Source organism: Ochlerotatus camptorhynchus, unplaced genomic scaffold (assembly GCF_037179485.1).
Source record: "Ochlerotatus camptorhynchus isolate MF236.1 unplaced genomic scaffold, CSIRO-AGI_Acam_v1.1 ptg000383l, whole genome shotgun sequence".
NCBI lineage: Eukaryota > Metazoa > Arthropoda > Insecta > Diptera > Culicidae > Ochlerotatus > Ochlerotatus camptorhynchus.
Genome location: NW_027040870.1, coordinates 930,844 through 952,015, shown reverse-complemented (window position 1 = coordinate 952,015; position 21,172 = coordinate 930,844). Strand labels below are relative to the sequence as shown.

At 39.4% G+C, this 21,172-nt stretch overlaps 1 protein-coding gene across 1 annotated transcript; it reads right to left on the bottom strand.

The window, feature by feature from the left end:
* Positions 1 to 236: 236 nt before the first annotated feature.
* On the bottom strand, positions 237 to 14,113 carry LOC135710456 (ras guanine nucleotide exchange factor V). Its single transcript, XM_065233043.1, has 3 exons — positions 13,579 to 14,113; positions 1,384 to 2,839; positions 237 to 1,137 (listed from the first exon to the last, which is right to left on the bottom strand). The coding sequence occupies exons 1-3, from the start codon at positions 14,068 to 14,070 to the stop codon at positions 800 to 802; spliced, it is 2,286 nt and encodes a 761-aa protein (XP_065089115.1). The 5' UTR covers positions 14,071 to 14,113; the 3' UTR covers positions 237 to 799.
* Between the last annotated feature and the right edge of the window lie 7,059 nt (positions 14,114 to 21,172).

Sequence of the window (21,172 nt, the reverse complement as noted above, 5' to 3'; positions counted from 1 at the left end):
TATCCATCGAAGCATTTCGAATTAACGGGTCTTTTACAACGAATTTTATACGCCGATGCTTTCTTTCTCTAATAACAACATGGCAGGTTATCATTTTGAATGAGTTTGTCCTTTCTAAATATTTATTTTAAATAACATTAAGTATAAAAATATATTAATATTACTTCAATAAATGTATTCTTTGGCATTTCCTTACTCTTGTTTTCTTTCGCTTGCTTCCATGCAGATGTACGTAATTGCCAAATGAAACAGAAATCAATCGTTCTTGTTGTTCCTTTTTCTCGTCGTTTTCAATCGATCCAAATATAAATTCAACCAAACCAACCAATGAATGTTTAACAATTTTGAATTTGCTCACATATACAATCTCTTCCCCAGCAAATAGTTTCAAGTTCAGAGACGTGAATTCACCAAGAAAACAAAAACTAACAAAAGAATCAGCCACGGAACAATGGTCCGTCGGTTGGGTTGTCTAGAACCGCTTAATTGTTTTCGGTTTTAAATATATTTGTTAGATAACGCTAACTATCCACACTAAGATCTATTGTTTTTCTTCTTCTCTTCGTCGAATTGGTTCGCCTATTTATTTTTTCATTTATTTATACAGTGAATCGAAGTTCTAAAATATACAGATCATTGTTTACATAAGTTGATCGATTTGTGTTAAAATGACAGTTATAATTTTACTATACACTAAAACACGAGCGAGTCACGTTATTTACATTCGCGAATATATGTTTCGTCTCGTAGTACGGTCGTTAGATTAGAACTCACATCACAAAAGTAACACTGACGTCTTCTACTTGCACGTCGCTAGATCTTCCGATTCCGTTCTCTGCTCCTCTTCGTCCTCTTCCAGCTCGATCTGCGTCTGTAATGGTGGTTGCGGCAGTGGTGGACGAACACTGACACCACTAACGATCGACGAATGCGATGGTGGCGGTTGTGGCGGTGGAACCATAATTTCACAAGGCATCTGGTACTCGCCACCACCGCAAATCGACGCATCCAGCATACAGCCGGAATCCGACGGGGGCGTTTGCCACCAGGGCTCGATCGTTGTGGTGACTGGCGGCGACGGAAGACGATGGTGGTGGTGATGATGGTGATGGTGGAGATGCAGATGCGGATCAGCTTCTGTAAGTTTTGTTGGTTAGATTGACGTTGGTTGTATGCTTGGGTTGAGTGGTTCAAAGGGAGGGTTCAAGCGCTACTGTACTCTTATTTCTCGGTTTTTTGCATTCATGAGGAGGGGTTTGCAATTTAGCAATTTCTGTGGGCCAAAACGTTGGAAGGTCTTTTTTTTTCTATGCTAGGTGATCTTGCAGATCGGGTTCAAATCGGGGTCTCTAGAGGGATGGGGACTAGATTAAACTAGATTACCGTTGCTTCGTGCGATCGTGGCCGTATTGGTGGTGGTCGTCGGAGCGGAGTGGTTAAGGCCTGACAGTTGATGTTGGTGGCTAAGCAGACCATGGTTGTGATGATGGTGTAAATGCGGATGGTGGTGGTGATGCTGATGTGGTGGATGGAAATGTTGGCCGTTTGTACTACTGCTACTAGAGCTGCTGTTGCTGCTGTTGCTACTGTTGGCACCACCAAATACACCGGAAATTTTTAACTTCCCCAATTTATTCCAAAAGCTGGACTTGTCTCCTAGCGTTTCTAGGTGATCGGAATTGGATTTACTATTTTTGCTTAGCTTATCAGAATAGAAACAACAGGTTATCTTATTTGAATTAGGTATCACAACGTTAGAAGCCATTTTACTACAACTAGCACCCCCACAGGACGAATAACCGCCGCCTGGGCCTGACCCGCAGCCACTGCTACTGCCACAACTGCTTCTTATCGAGCTACTTCCGGCCATCATTGACATTCCAGAACCACTACCCTCCGCGTTATCGTTGATCGTCACCGTCTTGCTGTTGTTCGTATACATGGTAGTGGTTCGGTACAACATACTACTGGAATAACTAGCGCCACTACTACTACTTCCACTTATTCCACTATCTACGTCGCCATTGTTTGGCTGCGAAGTGGTCGGCGATAGCCGTTCTTGCATATGGATCATAGCTGAATTGGACGAACCTGCCGCTATGCAATCGTCCTGCGAAAGCTCATCATGATACTGCGCACATTGAATCTCATTCAATCGTTCTTCAATGGCATCCTGTTCGTCTTTCGATGGCATGATCAACGTCTCCACCGATAGATTCAGCTCCCCCAGTATTCTATCGTGTTGGCTTTGAACGTGCCTTAATTCGTCATGAATATTGAATTTGCTTATCGACTCGAAACTTTGCGTCGAAGAGGAGTTTATGTTTGCTCCGGCTTTAGTTCCACCCAATGCTGTCCCTAGGTTGGATCCTGACCCGACATCCTCGTAGATGTTCTCCTTCGTGCCATAACGCGTTGTAAAAGTATGCTTCTCTTGCGTGACGGCATTCCCCACAGCACCAGGGCCTCCACTGGACGTACCGGCCGCGTTCGATGAGATCGAACTTTTCCGGAAGCTTTTACTTAATAAGGCACGTAGAGAATTGGTGGATGGCAACTTGGAGAGCGCATTGCTCGACACTGACGAGGAGATTTTGTGAATCTGCGGGATGTTGCTGGGAAGCAGCTGGCTGCCGGCTTGTTGCGACTGCTGTTGCTGTTGGATGGATTGCTGTTTGAGCATCATCGGTTCACAGTACGCGTACGAGTACTCGGGATTGACGCTGCTATCGTTACTGGATTGGTGGTGGTGCAAGTAGGACGAGGGTAAAGTAGCGGCCGATATGGGAGCTGGCTCGTAGCGTTCCATAGTTGCGACAATGTTGTTGCGCCATTTGATCTGAAACGGGACAATGGTGCAAAGGTGAACTGATTAGTGCTTTGGCTAAAGATAGATTGTTGTTCATTCACGGCGATGGAGATTTGACGGAAGACGATTCAATGAGGTTTTCAGCATATGATTCGGGAGCTTCATATTGAAAAGATAAAAGTCTGTCACAAAAGTTTCCTCAGACAGTTCAGCGTGGGCAGGCAATAATCATTTTGATTATTTAAGCAGATCGATATAAAATCTCAAAAATCGATATTGTGAGAACCCTTATCTGTACACGCTATTTTGAGGCTACACAGTGGCTGGATAGATCGCACTCATTTTTTGCATGCTGTATGGAGTTGTCAAAAAATGAGTAAACTGGTTTTGCTCCGATCAGTGGTATCTACCCAGATTCTGGGTAAATGGTTCTGATATCAATTTTTCCTAAGTTCAAAATGGCGCAGTTTGAAGTTGTGAAAATTAGATTTTAGAAGTGGAGCAGTGAAAATGGAGCAGCTACGTAATAGCTTGGATGGCGAAAGCTATTAGCAGCTAGTTGGGGAGGTATACAACTCGAACAAATAGTTCGTTGATATCAATAAAAACAGAATTATCATTTTCAATTTTTTTAATATTCTTCCTGACCGAACTAATTTATATATAAAGCATTCATAGGGCTTCATTCGTTTCTATCGAAATGGATAAGGTTTACTCAGTTGACAAATGTCATCATCTGAGTAACCGTTACCCAGTTTCCTCCATAGGTACGTTACTCAAATTTGAGTAAGCATGTTTACTCATGTTTGGGTAACTTCCCTTTTGGCTGGACTGAGTGATTTTCGACACAAAAATGAGTAGCCTCAAGAAAGCGTTTATATCGGTATCAAATCAGGCAACGCCGGTTGTAGATGCTGGCAGTTTTATTCGGAGTCAGTATTTAATTGCTGAGCTTCTACAACAATGTGTTCATGATCTAAAGTCAAACGCTTTATTGGACTTGGCCGTATTTAAAGGATTATGGTGACGTTGTAGTGAACTATAGTGTTAATTTAAATGGAATTCCTGCGATTTCTAACTAGAATTCAAAAGAATTAGTTGGACCATCCGCACCGGTGCGTTTGACAACTTTAGCCGTTGCCATTTAAGATAGCAACTAGTTCACGCACCGGTCATTGCTTTTAATTGTTAATTTATGTTTTTGACTTTCACACTGGTAGTTGCTAAACCTATCGTAAAATTTCGAGCTGAAACTGATTGCAGAGTTTAATGACTATTTTTTTTTTTTTCGATAATATTGATATTCCTAACTATGAAGATTGAAGATTGAACGTGATGCGCGTGCAAGGGCGGATAGAAGCTTCTCCTCTGGCTTACGAGGCAAAAGTTCCCGGTAATTCTGCCGAAAAATCATCGTGTAACTGAGCTCGTGGTGGACTGGTAGCACAGAAATTTCGGTGAAACTGCGGTCAATTAAATTCACCAGCGATTTCACATTTCAGCACTTTGAAGCATGGCAAAGCGTTGTCATTGATGCATAGTCTACAAATCGAGTCCAAAAGTGCTTAGAATGGCACCTCTTCATCAAGCACGGGTGACGCCTTTTGCCCGGCCATTTTCGTTGGTCTGACTAAGGCCTGTACTCGAAAAAAAAAATGCACCAGACAAAAGTGTTCGCTAAAAATTTATTTTAAGCCGGATTTTCTTGAAACTTTCAGGGAATGAACTAATATATACGGATTATGTTTCGGCATAATTCTTTTCTTCAATTTCCTTTGCATCGCTGAAAGTCCGCACCTTTCTCTTAAGACCCCTCATTACATTTTGTGCCATGGTGGAGCCGACCTTTGAGATGATGGGTCGATAGGTAGGGTCTAGGTGTGGGAGCTGCCTTCCTAGCACGTCGGTAGCATTGATGCTCAGCACGGAAAAAAACAAACCAAAGAAAAAAAATCCATTCTTTCTTCAACTCCAGCTCGTTCTTAAACACCTTGGACGATTTTCGAGCTTTGGCCTTCATTATGGCCCAAAATCTTTCCACTGGACGAATCTCTGGTAAATTTGGGGGGTTGGTGGTTTTTGGTACAAAAAAAAAAACGTTATTGTCTCTGTACCAATCCAACGTCGATCGCGCGTAATGGCATGATGCCAAGTCCGGCCAAAATAATGTCTCGCCTCCGTGGGACCGCTGGAAGGACACCAAAGGCTTCTGGAGGCACTCGGTGCGGTAAATTTCGCTATTGATGGTACCCATTGTGATGTACAGTTTACTCAGTTTACCGCATTGGCATATGACCTGCCAGAGCAAGTATTTTTTGGCGAATTTGTCCACTTTCTTCTTCCTTATATCTTGCGGAACATCAAACCGTGATTTGGCAACGTAGAACTCCAGCCTCGGTATCTGCTTTGCGTCTGCCTTGATGTAGGTTTCGTCATCCATAACCACACACATCGGTCTCGTTAACCACTATCGATACAGCTTCCTTGCACGGGATTTGGCCGCCGTGTTTTGTAGATCACGCCGCTTCGGTGCCTTCCGGACCTTGAATACACGAAGCTCAGCTCGTTTTCTTGGTTTGCTGAACGAACCAGGCGGAACACTTTGCCTTGATCAAAAAAATGCGGATCTCTATGTCTACTTTCTGGAATTGACTAATTTCCCGGTGATTCCGGATATCCAGGAGACCGTTTTCTGGCCGCTTGGTTGAAAAATCGATATGATGATGGTATTTCCTCTATGCTCATGATTGTTTGCAAATTAGAAAATAAAATCGCACAGCTCTAGAACTACTTTAAAGAACTGACCATTTTCCTGGTGAATCCAGATATCCAGAGAGGCATTTAATGGCCACCGGGGGACTAAATCAATATGTCACTGAGATATATCTTCTTAACTAAGGGTTCTTCACATTTTCTAAAAAAGCACGGATCTCCAGGTCTACTTTTAAGAATTGACTATTTTTCCGGTGATTCCGGATATCCAGAGGATCGTATTTTGGCCACTCGGTAGCAGAATCGATATGTCGATGTCGTATTTCGTCTATGCTAATGATAATCGCAACTTAAAAAAAAAAATGCGGATCTCTATGTCTACTTTCTGGAATTGACTAATTTCCCGGTGATTCCGGATATCCAGGAGACCGTTTTCTGGCCGCTTGGTTGAAAAATCGATATGGTGATGGTATATTTCCTCTATGCTCATGATTGTATGCAATTTAGGAAAAAATCGCGGATATCTAGGTCTACTTTCAGGAAATGACCATTTTCCCGGTGAATCCGAATTTCCACAGAGCCACCTTTCACGGGTTTTATCGTTCCGATTGGTCACCCACAACTCCATTCGGTTCCTTGTCTGTTCCGTTTGAAAAATACCTTTCATGTAGTGGCTCAATTTTAAGATGTGGTAACCAAATTGCCGAGAACCAGTCATGACAACATGACTCGCCACGCATTTTGCTCGGGACTTTTCCGAGTTTTTCCGTTCCAGCTGGCCAACTTCAGGTCCGATTGGGTTTCAATCTATTGAAAATAAAATGGTGGCTGAATCATAACGATTGGTCATCGCATTGCTGAGAACCAGCCATGTCAACAATGAATCGACACGCATTTTGCAGCTTTGGTGAGGAAGTTTCGATGGCTTGGGATTATGTCAGTTAATAGAAGCTTTCGGATCTTTAGTAAAGTTCACTGATAATCCAAGAAGTTAACGGAAATTAAGAAGAAATCCCGGATCTTTTGAGAAATGCTTGGAGCTCACAGTGACTCATGGATCTTCTGTGAATTCTAGGGAACCTTATATATTTTATATAAATATACACTTTGGAACCATTCCTGACTTGTCCGATAAGTTTGAGGAATTGTCTGGATTTTCAAAGAACTTTCTAATAGTACAAACAACTTCCGAAAAGTAACTACAGGGAACTTTGAAAACTTCTGAGATGTGCCGAGGGGTCTATTATAAACTCAGGGAAGTTTCGAGAAAACTTCTAGAATGTTCAAAAGGTATTTCAGAAAAGTCCCGATGGAACTTTCGATGGAGTTACAGAGAACCGATCTTCTAAATGGTTAGCTTTTTATCTCAGTGAAGAAAAAAAAACAATAAACGGTTCGATGATTGGATTAAAATATTATTATACTCATATTTACAATAATTCCAATTTAATTTATCTTCTCTTTTTATGCTAGGTCTGATGTTAGGAATATCTTATTTTAAGGTCCACATTTTAAGTCATGTTATTCCTATGACTGTTGGTCGGTTAATGCAGCAAATTCAGCGGAAGATACTTTTAAAATAATCCAACTGATGATGTAGGTATCCTCTCTGTGCTCCTTTTCGCGTCCATTTCGACTAAGATCTAACACAACGCATTTGACGTCAACTCGCCCAGCCAGTACTGATTGGGAATCAACATCTGTTTCGCTTGCTTAGCTTCAGGTTCCTAACTGTACAAGATCACCGGGAAGTCGTATTCCGTGGTACTGTGCAACCTATTGTCCACCTGCGCGTTAAAAAAACTGAACCAAAGCCGTACTGTTTTTTTTTCTTTTTTTTTTTTTTCTTTTTTTTTTTAATTTTTTTTTTTATAGCCACTGTGTTACTCTTGGGTCATTCGTTACTTGTCCAGGGGTGAGTTTTGAACTCGTGACTTTGGCGTGAGAGGAATGGATGTTAACCACTACGCCGGGGTCGCCCCAAGCCGTACTGTTGTCACCATTGGCGTTCATATCGATTCCGACTTAATCGAAGTTGGAGGAAATCTGGTTCACTTTGTAGCAGCACTTTGCTACCAGATCGTTGAACAAGGGTTCGGTGATCTTGTGCAGTTGATTGACGATGACTGTTAGCTCGAGTGAGTGGCGGATGCAGTTTTGTCAATATTGCAGCGGTAAGCGGAAGTGATTCAATCAGCTGACATCAAATGCGTTGTGTTGAATCTGAATGACGGAATGAACGCGGAAAGTTGGAAGAACGTCAAAAGATTGCGCTTCAAGATCAACCCATACGCCCTGTACATCCTGTTGGATTATTTGATAGTGTCTTCCGGTGAATTTACTGTATCAACCGTTCAACATCAGCACAGCACTTTTAGTTCAGTGATTGGAAGAATCCATGGAACGATATCCTTGTCGGTCGAAGTGGTGGCTGTTCATTGTCCGCGCTGGTTACGGCCACTGGTTTGGGCGTGTGTTTCTTGGGCAAATCTGAAGAGCCCTGCTCGCTGGCAGGGAGATTGGATTCAGGAGCCGGGTACTGATGTCGTTGGCGGACAATTTTTAGTTTTGCTATTTGTTGTTCTTTTGATGCACATGACATTTCTCGCGTCACTTTTCAAATAGACCAATGTAACAAATCCGCCATTTTGAGAAAATCGAAGTTGAAGTTCGATAGATTATTATTTTAACTGCTTAGAAACAATAAATTTTGCAATACTATTTTTAATGTGGTCAGTGAATAATAACGTTAAAAATTCAGTAGAAACGGAAAAAATCACAATATTACTTTGAATTTAATGCTACAACATAGAAAAAAAACCAAATAGGACGTTTTGACAAGTCAAGTTGTACATCGGACATGTTACATTCAGATCCCTGGCAAGACTTGTACTCGCTGAAGCCGCCACCAATGGTGGGTGTGTTACAGTTGACAACATGTTTTTAAGCTACATTCATGTGTGACACATGTTATATCACGTTAAAAGGTTTTAATGAAAAAATAAACGATTATTTTAAGATATGCATTGATGCATTGAAATTGATTTTTTTTTAACAATACTAGTGTTGTGCCAGGAAAGTTCGAAGCTCTCCAGTCCAGATTAAAATCAATTGTTCCAGTGTTATGTAAAGCAACTTAACATTCTCAACACCAAACGAAAAAGGTTCCAATTCCTGGTTTTCAGTTTTGGTTACCATCCTTCCCATCAGCACCAGTTTCAAGGACATGACCAGGACTGAAGGGAGGAGAAAGGGGGGGGGGGGAAGTCTATCTAAGATACAGAGAAGATTTTGTTTTGTTGTCGTGAGATAAGTGCGTGATTATTAGAAATATAAAAGAGACTCCTCCTTGTAATACTGGTGTAGTAATGCCGCTATGACATCCAATTATAATGCACTTAATTTTTAGGCAACGACAATTCCTTATAAACGCAGTCAACAGCGCCTATGGCACAGCAAAGATTAAAAAAAAAATCCTTCCCGCCGCACGCGACATATTTTTTATAACAACGTGTCACGCATGAATAGAGCTTGCTTGCAAATATTTGCAGCAGCTGTCAAATGTTGACGTAAAATCGAACCAGAGAACCAGGATTTTTCGGCTTCACACAAAGTATATGGGAATGACATTTATGTCATAGATGTGGTTACATTGGACGATTTTTCTCAATGACATAATCAATGTGTGTTACATTGGACGTTTTGTTCTATATGATACTAGATTCCCTTTCACAGATTTCAGAGTAGAATACCTAACTTTAGATTGACCCCGCCTTTAGAAAATGAGCACCAATCATGTTAGGCAGTCCGAATGACCGAAGTAACAATCATGTACCCATCATTTCAAACTGTACATTGGACAATTTTTGACCAATGATTATCTTAAATAAATGAAAGTAAATTTGGATGGGTGTTTTTGAATCACATTGTATGTACAAGAGCAAAAGTTTGTATAGCTTAGTTCGATTTGTTTACATTTGTTACTTAAGACCAGGCTTGCAATTTCTCATTTAGCTAAAATGCTATTTTTCGTTATTATGAAACATTGGGATACTATAATGATAGGTTTTATTTGTAAGATGCAAGAAGAGGTGGTAAAGTTTGTATATGATTGCTCGCTCAACGCGTTGCTCATCGTTACAGCTAATCGCTATTGTGACCCTCTGAAAGCTAAATTGACATGTTTTATGTGTCATACACACACTTTACCTTCTGTTCTTGCATCTTGTAAATAAGAATTATCAATAAAATATTTCATAGCTTCATAAATCCAAAACATAGCATTTTAGCTGTAATTAGCATTTGCAAGCTTGCTTAGGACCTATTGAAAAGTGATGCGAGATTTGTTGCTTATGTAAATAGTGTGCGTGAGAGCGTTCGGAGCAGGTTTTGCTTGGCTGAGTACTTTTTGACAATTCCGGATTTTCTCTATTACGCCGTAATCGGGGTATTAAAGTTTAATCTGGGATTAAAATTAAACATAATACGGCATGGCGCCGAGGATGATTCGAGATTCGCGTAGAGCCCGATTCAAAGTAAATTTGGACGCATTCAAGTGATCATAACTCAAGAATTAAACAACATACACGGTTGATCAAAATGTCAAACAAAAGGGTATTCAGCTTTCAAACGATATATAACAAGTTATTACATTTCACCGTTTCGAATGAACTGTCGCACTTTACTTGTGATCGATGCCATCACGATCTGCACAGTCGCTGGTGACACTGTACCGGCGAACTTATTCCACTTTAAACGCATTTGTTGTGCATTTGTCACTTCTTTACCGCATCCTCGAAGTTTTCGCTTGACAATTGCCCAATATTTTTCGATCGGTCTGAACTCAGGGCAATTCGGAGGATTAATCTCTTTGGTGACGAAATTAACATTGTTTGCAGCATACCATTCTAGTACCTCCTTAGAGTAGTGGCAGCTGGCTAGATCCGGCCAAAAACATGTCTTGTGTTGCCGAATGAAGGGTAAAATCAGCTTTTTCAGCCACTCTTTAATGTAAACCTTCGACGTCATTGTGTGAGATGTGATGAAAACCTTGGTTTTAAGCAACTGCAGATTCCTTGCCAAATCATTAGTTTCCGAGCAAACTCATCAGCAAAAACAAATTTATACCTGAAAGGGACATCGCCACCAGCGTTGCCAGATTGATTGAAAGTTTATCGGTATCAAAGGTTTCAAAATATCAGTATTTATCGGTATTCACTATTTTCATTTATTCTATATTTTAGCTGTTTTTGAAAGCGAAAATTTTAACTTCTGGACTATGATCGAAAAATTCTGAAAGAAAACTCCGGGAGTGCTTGAATTAGCTTCTGAAAAAAACATCTAGAGAAAGAAGAAAGAAACTCTTCTGGACGAAATTTGAGGAAAATTCTAAGAAAAGTTGGAGAAACATCCGGGAATTACCAAGACAAAAATTGAGAAACTTATAGTGAATATTCAAAGAAACTATCGAAAAAAAAAATCGGATGTCACATCAAAAGGAAGCCAGAAAATTTTCGGAAAATGGAAGCAAATTCCAGATGTAACCAGTTCTAGGGGAAGCCAGAAGAAGTTTGGAAAAACCTTCCCAAAAAATTCGAAAACCTATGGCTTATGGACACACTTTCAGAAGAAGACTGAAGAAACTTTCTGGAGACGCTGGCAGACACTTCCTAAGGTAGATTGCAAGAAACTTCTGGAGAATTTGGAAGCCAGAGCGCCTGGGGGATGTTCTAATGATCCAGCAAGTTTTCCTGATATTCATAAAACATCTCTGAAGACCTCCCAATCCCCCTGAAATTTTTGGAACACTCCTGAAATTCACTTAGGAATATTCCATAATTCCACGGAATTCCTTAAAAGTTGTTGTAATTTTCTTGAAGTTAATAATGGGGTTGTTTTAGAGTTCTCTGATCGTCCTCCAAGTACTCGGAACTTCCCTGATTATAATGAGGCTACCTGAATCTCTATAACCATCTTTGAACTTTATTGAAGATTATGAATTATTTTAAGTTCTCTCCCAATTTTCTTGAATTTATTGTATCATTAGCATTAAAGACCTCTGATAGTCCCGATTTTTAAAATTTTAATTCTTGACACTACCATTAAAAAGCACAAAATTTCCCATAAAATGTTCTCGCAATGTTCTTATGTTTATGCAACTTCCCTTACGTTTTCTAAATTTGTGGAACATTGCCTGAGTTTTTCGGAAATCCTTTAAAATATCAGCATTTCCTTGAAATTTATTGATCTGTCCTGATGTTCACAGAGCTTCCCTAAAGTTCTCTCAATTCTCTCAAACAACTGGAACTGTTCTGAAAACCATTAAATTTCCCTGAAGTTCTTTGAACTTGCGAAGTCTCCAAAATATGTCTGATGTTTTCGTAAGTTCACTGGATTTTGCTGGACTTTCCTGAAATTTTTGGGTTTTTGAATTTGAACAGAAGTTAATGAAACTATCTTTAGTTGTTCGGAATTTACTCAAAAGTCTAGACTTTTCTGAAGTTTCAGAACTTCTTAAAAGTTCCTGCAGCTAGTTTTAATCTGCAATAAAAATCTGGAAACATCCCTGAAGTTCAGGGGAAGTTGGAAGACGGAAGAACCTTTCAAGCGATGGTTAAAGCAGCTTCGTAGGAAAGTTGAAATAAGTTTTCGGGAGGAATCGAAAAATAAGCTTTAGTGTACGGGGGGAGAAAATTCCAAGTGAAAATTGAAAGAAAATTCAGAAAGTAAAAAATGAACAAAAACTTTAGGAAGTTAAATAATGTTTAAAGTATTTCGCAATTCTCTAGGAATAACCGGAAAGAGACATCGACAGTTTCGTGATTCATGGGTAGCCAAAAACGGTGAAGAAATGGAAACATTAGTCAAAAGAGTATCAAGCATATGACATTTTCAAAGATGATTTTTTATAAAGAATTTTGAGGGCTCAAAAATTGAGTTAATTAAAAAAGATACAAGTCTCTCACAGTAATTTTCTTCGAAATTCGAGCGTGGGTGAGCAATAATAATTTTGATCATTAAAAAAGGTATAATCGGTATACAATTTAAAAATCGGTTTTCTGAGAAAACTTATCTGTGTATCGGTATCTAGTTCGGAAATCGGTATAAATACCGATAACTCGGTATATCTGGCAACGCTGATCTCCACACGACCAGTTGACAGGTAAAATTTTCGTCCGGGGATTTGTTTATAATCCATTTTGACATATGTTTCGTCATCCATTAAAATACAGCCATCAAATTTCGCCAAAAATCGTTCGTATAGTAAATAATCGTGCTCGCTTTTTGGCCACTAACTTTTGTTTCAGGGAGCGATTCGGATGTTTACTGACAGAAAAAGACTTATATCCTTCTCTTGAAAGGATGTTACGCACGGTGGAAAAGTTTCTATATTCGTATTTCTATGCCAAAGTTTCGTATTTCTATGCCAAATCACGTATGGAGACACCTGGGCTGCTTTTCACGTACCTCAACACCTTTCTCCTCAGCTCTTTGTCCCTAGTGCCACTTTTATGATAGACGCGCTGACTTTGGGAGTTTTAACACTTTTGCTATTTTTGAGGCAGACCACGAAGGGTTCTCTAGGTGTTTGTGCACAATTAATTTTCTTTTTTCATGTTCCATGATCCGTAATTTCGGGATGCGTCGATCAATCGAGAAAAACTTTTCACCAATTTCTTCGTCAATGAAACATCAACAAATGCCTGTCAAACGTTTTTTGTTCTAACCACCAGGGGCGCGGTGGTGTATTAAACCGTACGTCCAGATTTACTTTGAATCGAGCTTTATTATCTTCGATGGAGTTTACCGCTATGAAAGTTTTATCAAATCTTTAAAGCATTCTTCAAGGGCAGCGCATTGAAACCGTCTAAGTGAACAGTTCTTCGGGTTTTTGACTGCATGGATAACAAGAATGCATGAAACAACAAAATTTCAAGGTGGTTAATGAAACGTCGACCTATAGGTATAGTAAGATGACATTTCCGAATGAACATGAGACTGGGGTTGTACCATTACCTATCATAAATTTACTGAAATACTCTTCTGTACACACTTACCTCCTTTCCATCGCGCACCGCTTCTTTCAGTTTGATCGGGTCATCCTCCAGGTAGACTTCTATTACATCCGGATCCGGCTCCGGGTAGCGGTTGTGCTTACTGTTGGCCATATTCATATTGTTGCTGTTGCCGTTGTTGGTCGCCGTCTGGGGATGGTAGATATTTTCGCTGAACCCCATCGAGGGCGACCCGGGTGGATACATGTACTTGCTAACACTCTTCCCCAGCGAATCCTTCCGGTGCCGTGAGGTATGAAATCGGGTAGCGGATCGGTGCAATGGGTTCATTCCTCCACCTAGACCCATCGTCGGGGTAGGTGGCATTTGCTGGCCGGGATGCTGCTGGTGTTGGAATAACATTGCTTGCGTTGGGTGTTGCTGCTGTTGAAACGGTTGGAACTGTTGGTCTGGCTGCTGTTGTTGCTGTGACTGTTGTAGTTGCTGTAATTGCTGAGAGGTCAGACGACGACCTCCCATCGTTGATAGCTCCATTTTGCATTATGATAATTTATAGCAACTGATGAAAATTTTAACCCTGAAAGAGAGAGAAAGGGGAAAAGTTGGACTTTCAGTTAGGGTCAGCAGCAATGAAGTTAATTTATAGTATTTTTTTGGAAAATATATCACACCTTCTGCTGGCATTCGCAGATATTCAGTAAATATGAGCTTGCCTGAAATTGTAAAATTCGTATCTGTTATTTAAAGCATCCTCTGAGCAAATTTCAGTTATTCATGTCAGGTATATTAATCCGTTTGCACGCGACGTGTATACTCTCTCATGATAATGAAAGAATTTCAACCGGTTAGGTTTTTTATTTATTCACACTCCCAATCGCACTGCGCACGAAATGGCCATGGACCAAAAAATATGATCCGAGGCGAGAAGAGTAGCACTCTCAATTTGCATACAAATTAGACAATCAAATATCGTTAAGCAGTGGTGTAGAAAAGAGTGTCTCCTGATATTCCACTTGTGTATCCACATGCAGGCAGGCCAAGCATGCTGGTTGAACAACCAAACCACGACCGTCGCCGACGATGAAGGTCTGGTCTGCCCACCTGCCTGATGGCTGTGCTGCCCATTATGGTCATTAGCCAGCTTCATCGGATGGACGGACAATCGGTCCATTTCGCTAGTCTCTCTCTCGGTGTCTCTACTCCCAGTTTTATTCGAGGGCAGGAGAACAAGAGTGCATTCTGCGTGTGAAGTTTGTGGATCCATTTTCATCCGAAATTCCAAAACTAGGATGCGGGGAATATGCACGGGTATGGGCCACGCCGAGAGGGACAACTTCAGTGCGGTGTGCCGATAAACTTGCACATCACCGAATTTAGAGTGTGTGTGTGAGTTTAGAGATATACTCCCTTGATGTGGTTTTGGGGAATATCGAATCATGTATGGGCTCTCTATCGGTTTCAGGCTACCACATTTCCACTCATATGCAAATATAATGGGTGGGCGTGTGGTGAGGATGAGCCAGCAGGGGGAAATTGTCTGCGGGTTCAACTGAAATTGCTGTAAATAATCGGGTGTGGGTTCTGTGGTTTTAATTTGATTTTCCTTCCACACTTTGGGGCTTTTCCTGCTGTGCGTTGTTGGCACTGGTCAAATGATGCACTGTCGTGGAATGGCTGAGATAGGATCGATTTTGGGTGGTCCCAAGGGGGAAATGTTTTCACAGGCCCATGATGCTGCTGTTTGAGAGGGGCTTCTGCCGAGGTCCATTGTGAATTTACCGTCGTACTTTTTATGATTTCTTGGCCATGTCTTTTATTTAGCTGGAGTACTGTAATGTTTTAATTTTAATAATGAGAGTATACTGAAAAGCTAGGTCTAACGAAGGCACATCGTAGTCTCCCCTCGGTGTCAAGTTGGTATACAAAGCAAATCAGTGCATGATGCTCTTGTAACAACAGTACCTAGTTGTTCGTTTTTTTTTTTTGTTTCTCGTAAGCAGTTGAAATGCGATGTTACGCGAATTTTTGCGGTAAAACAAAGCTTATTATGCTTCCCGAAGGATCGCTTCCAACGCCGCGCGTGGTGAACATTTTGCGAAATGGATTCCGAAACGGCAATTCCCGGTAGTGCCAGGCTGTGTTGTACTCATTTTGAATCGGTTGATATGGAAGTGAATCAAATCTTTGTACACTGGAATTTCCTGAATGCCTTGATATTCAACCTAAATTGATCAATTAATTAATTTCAAATGGTTTGAAAAACACGTAGAAGTTGAAAATTAAGCTAAAATGATTCAATAGTAAATCCATGGTAATTATTTTGATTGTTTAGATAAGGTAATTGTTTGTTTTGAATAGGTAATAGATAAAAACTCTAGACATGTCTTATAATCATGAAATTATTATTAAGTTCTTGAAATAACAGTAAAAACTGATTCGATTTTGACACGTCAATCTATCCAGCGGGACAAACTTTACAAATTTCAAAGTTGATATGTGTTTTGGAATGTATCAATAGTGTATCATAGCGTACCTTCAAGGATTTTGAACGTACCTCAAAGCTTCGACCAGATTTCTACGAAAATGTGATGTACCAAATGCGTTCTTTACGAATCTGTAATTTATTTCTAACGTACCTCTTATTTCCACTTAAATGCTTATACTTAACTTTTTAAATCGGTTTACATATGAATTCTGGACACGGAATTGGATTCCTCTAAAAATTTAGCCCGATTTCATATAAAAAAACATTATACTTAAGTGCATTCTAGCCAATTTGAGGACCAAAAACAGTTTTTTTTTTTGTATCCCTTAGAGCACCCGCATCAATGCGTTGCTAAAGTTATTTTAGCAACCTCCACCATAACGCAGTAACCGCGCTGGGGGTTGCTTTTCAAGTGTGGGAAATAAAAATCTGCCTCTCGGTGAATATATGAATGAAATTGGATCTGGGACAAAAAATGTGGATCCAAGAGACAGCAAAGCATTCCTCAGGAAGACCCGGAACATCCGTACATGTGGAAAATCAGTAAAAAAGGTATCTAGATTTTTTTAAACAATTTGTTGTTATGCTGCATGAATGAATTTGGATTTGAAACCAGTATGTGCACTCTGGTGGCCATGGAACGGTCCTTCAAAAGAACCGGAACATTCGTAGATGGGGCCAATTCGTAGAAAAGATACTAGAGTTCCGTATTTTTTTAAATCACTTAATTTGATGCTCCATTAATGAATTTGGGTCTGGGACCAGCATGCGAACTCTGCTGGCCACAACCCGGCCTTTCGGGAGGTCCAAACCATGCGTAAAAGTGATAAAAGAGATTCAAAAGCTTCACGATTCACTTATTCTGAAGCTACATGTATGAATTAGGATCTAGCACTAGCATATGCAATCAGGTAGCGGTGTGGTTCTCTGGAAGATTTTGAACATCCTGAGGTTTTGAATCTTTCCTGAAGTTCATTTATTATTCTATTGTTCCGGGAATTTTAATCATATTTATAAAATTTTAAACCTTGCATTGTTTCTGATGCATCGCAAAATTCATGAAATTATTGGAATATCCCATAATTCCTTTGAATTCCTTGAAATATCCTGCAATTTTCCTTAAATAAATGAAATTGATATGAAGATCTCTAATCATCTACGAAGTTCTGAGAACTTCCCAAAATATAATGAAATTACCAAAAAATCTAAATACTTCTCTGAAGGTCTCTAGACGTTCTGGAAGATTTCTGAACATTTTAAAAGATCTCGCGATTTTCTTGAACATAATCTGATCGTCGCTGAAGTTCTTGCATTTTTTTCAATCCTCTGCCATGAAGAAGAGTTGCTGAAGCCACCACCATTGATGGTGTCAGCACTGTAGCCTACAGCTTTTGATGTTTATATGTGCATTGACAAAAATTAGTTTATTAATTAATTATTTTTTCCATTCCTGAAGTACTCTCAATTCTTTTGAAGTTCTTGGTACTACCCTGAACTAAATAGAACTGTCAAACAAATTTTCGAAGTTTTTCTGAAGTTTATGGATGACCGGAATTTGTCGGACCTTACCCATACAAATCTTTGAACTTCCCTGAAAGTCTGGAATTTCTTGAATTTTACGAAGTTATGAAGTTATTGGAAGTGCCGTTAATATCTCTTAAATTTCCTAAAGCTCTCTAGTCCAACTTCTATGAGGTACATATTTGGAAGTTCTTTAAAGTGTAAATTTTCTTCAAGTTATCTCCACATCTTTGAAATCATTTTGACTTCTCTAAAGTTCTCTGGATATCCCTGAATTTTTCAAATTTTCCTAAAAGTTCCTGCAGTTTCCTGAAGGCCACTTTGAAAATCCTGAAGTTTGCCTGAAGTTCACCAAAATTTCCAGAAGTTTTCGGAACTTCCCTTTTGTTCCCGCAGTTTGTCTATAGAACTTCCTGAAATTCTCAGTACTTCTTTTCATTGTCTCCTGAGTTTACGGAACTTCCCTTATGTTCTCCTGATGATGTTCCTGGAATTTTTCAGAAATTAATGGAACTACACAGAAGATCTTTAAACATGGATCTTCTGTGTAGCCTTCTTAATGTTTTTAAGTTCATTCCCTGTAGTTTTTTTTTCTATCCTTAAATTTTCGGAACTTCTTGATGGTTTCCTCTCTTTTTCTGAAATAAATGGAACTGCCATAAAGTTCTCGAAACGAACCTAAAGTCTTAGGAACGTCTTTGAAGTTCTCACAGTTTTCCTGATATTCATAGAACTGCGGTAACATTTTCAGAACCTACCCGAAGTTCACGTAACTTAGTCTTAAATTTTCCTGAATTTAATGGAACTGTCCTGAAGCTCTTGATCTACACTGAAGTAAATTTTCCTGAAATCTATTAGATTGCCCTGGAGTCGAGCCTGGAGCTGTCGAAACTTACTCTTAAAGATCTTTTAACTTCCCCACATTTCTATCAATTAGAACTTCTTTAAGGTTTTTCTGATGTTAATAGACCTACCGTATTAAATTCGACCAACCGATCTTGATACATTCACAAACTAAAATATGTAATCTTGTAATCCAGATGGGCATCCGAAAATGCCTTTATGCATTTTGATGCGCAATTTTTATAAGAGGAGCATACGAATATCGATATTTCGATTATTTTTTACGAATTGACCACTTTTATGGATGTTCCGGATCGCCTAGAGGAGAGTTTCGTGACCACCAGTGTGCGCATGCTGGCCACAGATTCAAATTCATTCATGTAGCATCACAACAAGTGATTTAAAAAAAAATCTCTGGACTATTCGGATCTTCCGGATGACCGTTTCTTTAGTACCTGGGTTTGTAGTTGGGTCTTAACCTTCAATCTTCAGTTTTCGTGGTTAGGTATATCAATATTGTCGAAAAAACAACCACGAAACTCTGGGATTAATTTCAGTTCGAAGCTCGACGATAAGTTTAGCAACTATCGGTGGGAAAGCCGAAAACGTAAATTCACAATCGTGATAGCAATGACAGGTGCGTAAAAAAGTTGCTAACTAAAATAGCAATGGCTACGGTTGTCAAACTAGCAGCCCGAAAGCAACGCATTGGTGCGGGTGCTCTTAAAAATATACTAATTTCGAACAAAACCGTTAATTTCATGAATAATTATGGAGACGCACGGTGCTGCTTGGAAAACTCCATCATAAGGAATGCCTTGATAACTTCTGATCGGTCATGACCAACGTACCTAACTAAAATTCACTTTCTGATAGAATTTACCAGTGATTAAAATAAAAATTAATATTATTTTAAAAATTCCATTTTTTCGATGATACATTAGAGAAGACCTGATCAACTGATCAGATATCTTTCAGAAATTATTCCTGAATATCTCTGGAATACTTTCTGATTGGACACGACCAACGTACTTAACTGGAGATCATAAAAGTGTTTAATAAGGGATATTCAGGAATAGTTTCTGAAAGATATCTGATCAGTTGATCAGATTTTCTCTAATGTATCATCGAAAAACTACAAGGGACAACCCTTATGGGGTTGTACGAAATGGCGACGTAGGACTACGTGGTCTTATATAATAAATCTTATTTGTTAGCTGCAGCAGGAGCTTGTGTTTTGTGTAGGAATAGAAATTTGAGCGGGGTTCTCTCTGTTTATACTCTTTAATATGACGCGCTTGACATAGATGGCCCACAGAAACTCACGAAGGACTACTGATTCTGATCAACAGCGGTGTGGCTTCTTCTTCCTTCTAGGGATACTCATGGTTGATGGCATGGATACTCGCTGCTTGCAGACAGCTTTTCGTTGTGTACTGGAGAACAATGTTCAATGCCACACCACGTGCCGAAAGCACTGCTGCTGCTGATGCCGACGACCGGACATCACTACACACGATAATTGAAACTGAATCTGATCAGCGGTTTAGGTCAGCCTTGAACGCTAGCTGCTGGCGGGGAGCTTTTCGTTGTGTACCGGAGAACACCGGCACTCGCCACGCGGTGATTGAATAAACACCGTTTGGTGAGACCGGATATAATTTAACTTTGAAATCTGTGTTAGGGAAATCGCTTTTCGTAGGCAATCGGTGATAATCTTAATTATTATAGCAACAGTTGCAAATTCGTGCATTTTTCAATCGTGACATTTTTAAAAATGATAAAGTCTTAAATCAACAGATGCGTTGGCGTATTTCTGATCGATTGGTGATAAAATTATTGAAATTGGTCCAGGGGCAGCTGAGTTATTAACGTTCAAAATCTTTCATAATTTTGTTACATGTTCCGTTTTCTGTTTTCAAAAAGTGTACCCCCATATAGAAATCCAAGACGTAGTCCTATGTCAAAAATGTAATTTTTAAAATAATATTAATTTTTATTTTAATCACTGGTAAATTCTATCAGAAAGTGAATTCCAGTTAGGTACGTTGGTCATGACCAATCAGAAAGTGTTCCAGAGACATCCATGAAAAGTTTCTGAAAGATATCTGATCATTTCATCAGATTTTCTTTAATGTATCATCGAATAAATGGAATTTTTAAATCAATATTATGTTTTATTTTAATCACTGGTAAATTCTATCATAAATTGAATTCCAGTTAGGTACGTTGGTCATGATCGATCAGAAAGTTATCAAGGCATTTTTCATGATGGAGTTTTCCTAGCACTACCGTGCGTCTCCATAATTATTCATGAAATTAACGGTTTTGTTCGAAATTAGTTTATTTTTAATGGATGCAAATAAAAAAAAATATTTTTGGCTAGAATGAACTTAAGTATAACGTTTTTTAAATGAAATCGGGCTAAAATTTTCCGAGAAATCCAATTCCGTGCCCAGAATTCATATATAAATCGATTGAAAAAGTTTAGTATAAGTATTTAAGTGAAAATAAGAGGTAAGTTAAAAATGAATTACAGATTCGTAAAGTACGCATTTGGTACATCACATTTCCGTAGAAATCTGGTCGATCGACTTGGCCATTACTGGAACCGTATGTCTATCCAGCGGGACACGGGTTTTCAGGGAAGCTTTGAGATACGTTCAAAATCCTCGAAAGTACGCTATGGTACGCTATTGATACATTCCAAAACACGTATCAACTTAGAAATTCCTTAAGTTTGTCCCGCTGGATAGATTGACGTGATTTTGACAGTTCAAATTGGTT